Below are 9,270 nucleotides of genomic sequence, written 5' to 3'. Positions count from 1 at the left end.
GAAGTGATCCTTACTGACTAGTTGACAGTCTTACACACTCACTCGGTGTGTCTAATAGTGTTCATGTAACCATAGGTCACGCCTTTTAAAGGCAATTTAGATTATATTTTTGCAATAATTTTGGTTTGCATTTTGCTGGCTTTCATTATTGGGTGACAGCTATCTTGTTTATATCAGATGTATTCAGGTAATGTTGTACATAGTTATACCGTTCTCAAACTGTATATTGAACGTATTGAGAACTAAAAAATTGTGACTAATGAACTTGTTGCAAAAATAAAACATACAAACTACAATATAGCGCACATACAGTGATTCACCATATAGCTACGTTGTATTTATGCTCTGATAGCATTACAAATTGGATGAGAAAATTGTTTTATGTACAACAAGAGCAGCTTACATAGCAACTACAATACATTAACAAATAGTCTTTATAGATTTTTGTACATAAAACAAGGATCATCATGTGTTGTTTCCCTTCCTGGGAGTGGCTTGTCTGTTCACAAAGAGTGGTGTCAATGACCTATCCTCAATAATAGGGCTCCCAATTGCTTCCATCTTTAGGCGTTGTCTGTCCAGTAACAAGCAGAACTATATCAACTATCCACCAAATACCGAAGCCACCTAGAGTTAGTAGTTTTCCTACAGCCTCACCTGTAAAATAGCAATTGCATCCTAACAGCTATTGCTGAATGACTTGTCCTTGTTGGTATGATTAGCTTGAAATTCAAATAATTCAAGCTAATGGGATGTGTCAGAATTTTGTGCCTTAAATGTGTGCTGTTCAAACATGATGCTGAGAAGTTTGAAGATAGGTCATCCCTATGTGGCCTTTATCTAAGCAAAACATGAAAGACCAAGTTAATTTACCGAAATGATAATGGTAAGTTATTAAGACAACTCCAAGATTTGGTTTATTGTAGCCAACCTCAATTTTCACGTGAAGTCTTTGACAGGTACGATTTTGGATAATGAGGCACTAGATGAATGGTAACGCCAGAAGCTAAGCAATTCCACCAATTGTCTTTCTATTTGTAGCTGTAACTAATAGTCACTAACTAAAGAAATGTTACTGACTTACCAGTATAGCCAAGACAAAACCTGTCCACGCCCAAAAAGCCAAGGAGCACAGAGTATATGAGTGTTGTCACAAAGTAGTAGCCATTATATCTAACAAACAAAAATAGAATTGAATATGTAGAGAACTAGGGCAGCTCACGAGTTGTTGAAATTTAATCATAACTAACCAAAAGCCTCCTAAAATTAATCTAGATATGATCTTGAGTTGACAACCTCAAGAATCGCCGAGAATTAATAAATTCAATTTTGGCAAAGTTTCCATACTTTGTGTGTCTATTTTATTATAGGAGAAAATCTAAATTATGATGGAAAATAATCTAAGAATAGTATTTTACCAACATAATTATTGGTTCATAAACTTATCGAATAAACACAATACCTAAATAATACATGACTACGTGAATATTATGTTGGAAGGTGCATATTTGAGTAACTATCTGTCACAGAGGTAACATGAGAATGAAAATAGCATGCTGTCTTTAAAACTACTCAATAAACCTATAGTTGGAATTCGCTCCCTTCCAGAAACAAACACAACATGTACAGACAACAACAGCACTACTACTTGTTTAATCTAATTAAATGTTCAAGTAATTTAGTAAAAGAAAATGTACAAAAATAACTGATACTACACGTCACATTCACATGCAACTGCAGAAACACTAGAAACACTACTTAACAAAAAATCATCCATAAATACGTAATTCAATTGTAGATAGGATTCAAACTAAACGTAATTCAAACTAGGTAAGAGGTAAAACTCATTGTTAACAACCAAAGGTTATGGCAATACTTTCTTGTCACTGGTAACCCCTTGTGGCATGTCTATATCAATCAGTAGAACACTGTATGAGCCTGCCATATTTTCATTCTCATGTTACCTCTGTGAAAGATAGTTACTGAAATATACAGCTTAACAAAATGAATTATATATATATATATAAAAAAATTAATTCCTCACCCCGGTTAACCCGTATGGGTGGTAATTTCTGCTCTAACTCGGGTCTCTTACCAGAGACCTGGGAGTTTGAGCACTCACCTCACGATCTTAGCTGATCCCAATAGCGCATTTTTCTGCAATTCACCTGAGTTGATTGCTGTCGGTATCTGGGCAAGCCACATTTTATGCCTGTATATACATGTATATATATATGTATATATATAAATGGTACCATCAAAGATATAGAAGAAGGGTACAAATACTTGGGGATTATGCAAAGCAACATCAACCACGAAGCCGAGGTACGTCACAAAGCCATTACTGAATACAAGAAACGCCTCAGCAGGTCCTACGGAGCCAGCTCAATGCAAAGAACCAAGTCATGGCAATAAATACCTAGGCATTGCCAGTAATAAGATATCCAGCACGCATAATAAAGTGGACTGAGGAAGCCATCAAGGAAACAGATATAGCAACTCGTAAACTGCTGACCATGCATGGAGCACTCCACCCAAAATCTGATACTACTAGATTGTATCTCGATAGGAAAGATGGCGGTAGGGGACTCAAAAGTGTACAGCAGACAGTGAAAGCGGAAAAGCAAAGCATCAAAGCCTATGCAGCCTCCATGGCCACTTCAGATAAGTTGCTAGCTGAATTTCAATTGGCTGCTCTTTCAGTGGACCTTCGCCCTGATGATGAGGAAATTGACTGGCACATGAAACCTCTTCATGGTGCTTACCACAGACAAATATCTAAGGTTGGCGATCTTCACCAGACATATATGTGGCTAAACAAAGGAAACCTAACGGCCACTACAGAGTCGCTAATCATGGCAGCCCAGGAGCAAGTGCTCCCAACAAGGCAACTCCAAACAAAAATCTATCACACTGGAGACGATCCTAGATGCAGACTGTGCAAAGATGCACCTGAGATCATCCAACACATCATCAGTGGATGCAAGCAGCTAGCAGGAAACGCATACACTGAGCGGCTTAATCATGTCGCAGGTGTTGTGTATAGAAGTCTATGTGACGAGTATGGCCTTAATAAACCACAACACTGGTGGGAAGCTCCTGGTAAGGTCAATGAAAATGACCGGGCTAAGATCCTCTGGGACTTCTACATCCGGACTGACAAGCATGTCCTGGCAAACCAACCAGATATAGTGGTGGTGGACAAGGAGAACAAGAGAGCTACTTTAATAGATATAGCAGTACCCAATGACTACAATATAGCCAGCAAAGAAAAAGAAAAGGTAGAGAAATATCTCCCTCTTGGAGAAGAGATTGAAAAATTCTGGGATGTAAGAACAACTGTAATCCCGGTAGTCATTGGGGCACTGGGCGCAATAACACCGGCGCATAAAATGTGGCTTGCCCAGATACCAACAGCAATCAACTCAGGTGAGTTGCAGAAAAGTGCGCTATTGGGAACAGCTAAGATCTTGAGGCGAGTGCTCAAACTCCCAGGTCTTTGGTAGGAGACCCGAGTTAGAGCAGAAACTACCACCCATACGGGTTAACCGGGGTGAGGAAACAATTTATATATATAGATATATACCAATTGAATGCCTGGGTAATAAGTCATAGAGTTAATAGAGTTGCAATTAATACATCACTTAGTGTGTGCAATCGAGAAAAGTGTATACGGTAAGAGCAATGAAATGCTAAGGACAGCATAGCTTAGTGGTTAAATGCGCAGTTTGAAACTTGCTGTTGCAATCTCTGTGAGTTCAAATCCAGCCATAAGTGAGCTTTTATTTCCAAGATTTTAATACTATAACTGGACATACCAAACTACACAAGTATACACACAGACAAACTTTGAGATTTCTAGATATACTAGCTGTGCTACGGGTAATAGAAAAGTCTTTAAAAAGAAAATTGATTTGTATTTAACATATAATAACATTTGCCATTCTAACTATCAAATTACATATCATGAGAAAAGTGTTTTGACTTATTTAGTCATTTTGACTCATGCTATTCAAAGCTTTAGATGTTATACATACTTTACACAGGGAAAACCCTCCTTCAGAAATCGTCTCTTGCCATAGCATTCGATATCTGGTAAAACACTGCACCAGACGCTTGTGATTTCTACATTACTTGAGCCTCCAAACTAAAATGTTTACAAAATATATACACAAATATAGATTTGGACTAAAACAGGCAGACAATCTATGCAAATGTAACTGCAAATAATTTCTATCCTAACTTTTTAAGAATATTTTCTCTGAATTTAATTCAGGTATGGGAAATTCATTATTAATTGAAAACGTTTTTCTAAAAGTATCAACCAACATTCTAATCAGCTGCTTAAAATGAAGGTATCTGTTTGTCATTTTGGTGATTTAGCCAAGGCTTGTTATGAAATACCAGTGAAATGGGAATACTAGTGAATGTTATGAAATTCTCTGTTTGGAGCAAAAAGAAATTACTAAAAAAATGTGATAGAGAACCTGTTGCTGAGCAGTGAAGTAATGTACATTTTGTATCATGTATATAAAATATATATAATACACATAAATATTATGAGAAAGATGTACAGCTAAAAAGTTTTGATTCTTTTACGTATCCAACTATCAAATGGCCGACAATATTGTGGAATATTACTAAATGAACATTCACATTGATTGCACATGTAAGGTTGTTTTGCTTTAAGGAAGCAACAAATTTAACTATTTAACCGATTCAACTTGTTCACTACTGCATTTCTTTTCTATAATAATCATTGGCATTGCCGAAAAATTCAAAGTTGCAACTATAACTGAAACCTGTAAGCCAATGAATCCTAATGACTGCTCAAGTAGTTGAATCGCAAAAAAAAGGCTCAATTGAACCTTCTGCATGACAAACAGCTATTAGGAATTTTGTAATTATTATATGCTCCTTTACATAAAATTGCCCTTCATATGCAATGCTTTAGGAAATGTATGAAATCCAGGCTTGATGGAGCACATTTGTACAGGACATTCAGGGGTAAGCAATTATGCTTGAGGCAAGCAATTGATGTGACAAAACCTGGGTTCAATTACAAGGCCTTACAATTCTTTTTTTACAAGCAAGAAAGTTAAGTGGAGCATAAAAAACTAGAGAACACACCTTAATGCAGCCATAGCCATATTCCCTTTTTATTGTATCATTTCCTTGCAGATCCACTGGAGGTTCACAGTCAATAAATTCAAATGGCCTAAAATATACAGCTGATATTTGAGAAAATAGCCACCATATTGTGAGATTTCAAAAGGTGTGTTTGAATCTATGAGAAAAACAAAAGTATAGCTAAGTAAAGAGAGGAAAAGGAAAGTTGAAGTGTACTGCTGTGTACATGTAAAAACAAAACACGCATTTACAATTCTAACCATACCAGACAAGAATAATTCTGATCTTCCATATAAAAGTCGCATTACAAAACATGGGCATGGACTCAAATGAGACCTACATTTCTGTTGCTGTAATGCTACCATTTTGAGAAGAACATCGCTTACACTAAAAGCGCAATAGCAGACCAACCAGCTTTTTGCTTTTCAAGTAACAATTTCTTGTTAAAGTTTAAGGCTTCTTATAGATTAACAGATTGAAATATTTTAAATGCTATACACAATCACTATACTCCAACATATTTAAAAAGTTAATTATCGGCATTTAAAAGCCAAGCATAATGTCTATTTAAAAAAATTATTTCATGGAGCATCAGTTACTATACAACAAGCAAAATAATGCTTTCGATAAAGCTAATTAGATCCTAGTTAATCATCAACAGTTCCAACCAGGGTTGGCTTGATTTAAACCAATGGTTTAAACCAAGCGGTTTAAACCAGCTGAAAGAACCAGTTTTTATGGATTTTTCATTTTTGTTGAAAAACATAATATTTTAAGCTCCTAGTGGTTCATGTGCGGTAGAAATGCAATTATATGTAACTATCAGCTGTGGAAGTTTATTTAGGACACAGTAGTAAAGTGATGGCAGAGCTCAAGTTGAAACTACATGAAATCCTAGAACAACAATAAATTAGTGAATTTCATTTTCAATTGCTTTTATTAAGTGATATGATGATCTCTTTACTGATGAAATATATAAACCATGGGAAATATACTAATCCAATCATCATCTCTAATGATAAATAAATACTTTCTCAAGTCTGGCCAGTGAGAAAGGATTACTTATAATTAGAAATTAAAAGAATAAAATCTTTTTGGGCAAAAGCTCTAAGTTTGCAAACTAATATTTCATTTATTGGGCACAAGCCAAAGTAGTTGGATTGTTTGACTTCAGTTTATCAAGTTTTTTGTGTTTTGAAAAGCTAAAGTTGTGCCTCAAGTTTCCAACAGGCCTCGCAAATAGGATCTCGTTTGACAGTTTTTCACTCGAACTGCAAAAGGCAAAGGTTTTAAGGCAAAATGTAATAAGTGTGCTGTCGTAACGCGAGGTCAAGCAGATAGGCTTAAAGCTCATGTAGCAAAATGTCGAGCTGAAAATACCAATTTAGACAGTGATGCTAGTATTCAGGTGATAGAAGTTAAGTCATCTGCTACTGCTACAAACACTAGCAATGCATCTGCATTATGCTCTGCTCTACACTACCACATGACTAATCACTTGGATTCAAATTCCTACTTATACATAGAGCTGTATGTAAAATATTCACTTTATGTGATAAGATTTCTGCTCTGTATTTCATTCATCATGTTTGATTAAAGACTCAGTCCGAAATTTCCTTATGTTTTCTCTCTTTTTTTCCAGAACAAATCCCACAGTACCATCTTTAATAGATGATTCCACATATGTATGTTCAATGCTCAATCATGCAGCTATAGTAAGTGATGTTTATTTGACTTAAAATTGCAAAAACCTTGGTAAAATTATGAAAACCATAAAAATCGGTTTAAACCATAAAAACCGGTTCAAACCAAAAAAACCTAGTTTTTTCATAAAACTGGTTTTTTCCAACCCTGGTTCCAACTGTACAAACATTAAAATTGATAAAGTGATTTATAGGGTATTGTTGAAATTAAATCTTAACACTGATATAGTTTTTGATATAACAGTTTATTACATTTCTTTCGCAGATTTCGTGGCACCTCATTTATGGTGGGTGATCGGTATCGGTATCGGTATCGGTATAAATAGATCCTGCAGATATTCATATGAATATATTGTGCAGGCCTCAAGTTTGTACAATCAAAAGTATAGACTAAAATTACAACCTCAAAAACAAAAAATAATAAAGCTTATTGTATGACATATATATCTCCGAGTTTCATATCTCGTATAGTTCTCGGAAGGAAGCTATTATGGTACTTGTTGTTATTTGCGGTTAAATTCATGGGCTGCGAGGCACGCTGACTTCTAGTGGTACAATGATCTTCATTTTTATTTTTACTAAAAAGCTCAGGAAACTTGTGTGATATTGCTCCTGGAGACTCGGAACAGGCGTCTCTGATCATTTTATATAACAAACATTTACGCAAGTTGGTTCTACGTTCCTCTAACGTCTCCAGGTTCATGTCTTTAATTAAGCCAGTTACACCAATATCGCGACCTTTAACATTGCAAATAAATCTTACAGCCTTTCTCTGAACCGCCTCAACCTGGTCAACCTCGTATCTCTTGTACGGGTCCCACACCTGGCATCCATACTCCAAAATAGGTCTAATAAAGGATTTATATGCAAGTAGTTTGAGAGCTTTAGGTGCACTAGATATAGATCTCCTTAAAAATCCTAGCATTTGACTGGCCTTTTTAACTTTGCAATCGATGTGATACTGCCACGAAAGGTCACTAGATAGCCACACTCCCAAGTATAGTGAATGGGTTTCAAACTGTAACAAACTTCCATTTAAAAAATATGGCAACTGGTCGTCAGGGTGATCCTACCATTTAGCCTAAAGAATCTGTTCCAAGGATCCACAAACCTGCTGACAAAAAACTTACTCTCATTTTCTCTAGTCTACTGTGTTGACATGGAACTACTGCCTATTGGAAACCATGCTCATCAGCTACATGTACTTGATAAAAATTGGACTAATATTAACAGCGATAAAATAATATAAAGATTCTCTGTAGTACAATCATGACGACCTTCGTAATGAAAATCTGTAAAATACGCAAGCATAGTTTTTACTTACAAATAATCGCAGCGTACTAAAGGTCCTTCAGCATTATAGTCTAATAACAAAGGACAGGTTTCTTGATCAACTGGAATGCTTGTATTATTGTCGTCATCCAATACTGTAGACGTTAATGTAGTCCCGAAAGAGTCATATTTTGAAGTATTTTTAGTTTGTGTATTTATATTATTACTTGACAAATTAGCAACGTATTCAGAATTTGACAAATCAGTTTCATTAAATATGTTAGCTATTGTTTGATGTACAAAACTGCATAATGATATGTGTATGAGAATAACTATATTATTTAGCGTCCTATAGAGCATTTTTATTTATTTACAAGGACTAGTATTATTTAAAACAACAGAAATGGAATCGCTCAAACATGACAATAAATCTGACCTTTGACATAGAAATAGTAAAGTGTCAAGATCGATGACGTATAGTTCAACTAACGTTATCCTAACTCATCGTAGATCCGCGGGACCCGAGGAAACACTTTCTGTTTTATTTGTCCCTTTGTGCATATGGTTTACTTAGTTTGACAATACTTTTACTTCGTATAAATTAGAGGTATATATATATATTGTGGTAATTATTTAGAAAATAAAAGTAGACGGGCATCTCAAGCTCCCTATGTAACAACTCTAAGAATAACGAAACTGAGCTTAATATTACTTGAGTTGGTCAACGGTTAGGTTTGGCTGCCGATGAAAGCTTTTGTTATTTATATAAGCATAGCCATTACACTGTGACTAGCAATGAGTACAAAGCGTTATAGTGTATAATATTCGCATCCCTTATTGTAACAGGCTTTTATCTAAATTAGACAGGACGCTCACTCACACAATTCTGCAATACACAAAATATCTTTGGTTGATAATGCTCTTTAATTTCCCACGAAATCGTTTTGCGAAATGAGTTGGCAGATTAAAAAGTTCAGCAACTAAAACACAACTTTTTTGTTATTGAAAACAGTTATGGTTAATCTTGTGTTTTGTCCTGTGGCGTTTAACGAGATCACTGTAGGCTACCTATTTGATTTCGTCAAATCAAAGCTTTTATTTGGATTAAAAGCACCTAGATAGTAACAAAAATTCGATCTTATTTTCTCCAAATAGTCTATGATCA

General features: G+C 35.4%; 1 protein-coding gene across 1 annotated transcript; it reads right to left on the bottom strand.

The window, feature by feature from the left end:
* Positions 1-5: 5 nt before the first annotated feature.
* Positions 6-8,489, bottom strand: LOC137394948 (TM2 domain-containing protein amaretto-like). Its single transcript, XM_068081723.1, has 5 exons — positions 8,158-8,489; positions 5,131-5,218; positions 4,038-4,147; positions 1,085-1,173; positions 6-657 (listed from the first exon to the last, which is right to left on the bottom strand). Exons 1-5 carry the CDS (start codon positions 8,463-8,465, stop codon positions 533-535), a joined length of 720 nt encoding a protein of 239 aa, XP_067937824.1. The 5' UTR covers positions 8,466-8,489; the 3' UTR covers positions 6-532.
* Positions 8,490-9,270: the final 781 nt, after the last annotated feature.

Source organism: Watersipora subatra, chromosome 4, assembly GCF_963576615.1.
Source record: "Watersipora subatra chromosome 4, tzWatSuba1.1, whole genome shotgun sequence".
Lineage (NCBI taxonomy): Eukaryota > Metazoa > Bryozoa > Gymnolaemata > Cheilostomatida > Watersiporidae > Watersipora > Watersipora subatra.
Note: the sequence above shows the minus strand (reverse complement) of the source record. Positions and strands in the feature narration are given on the sequence as shown.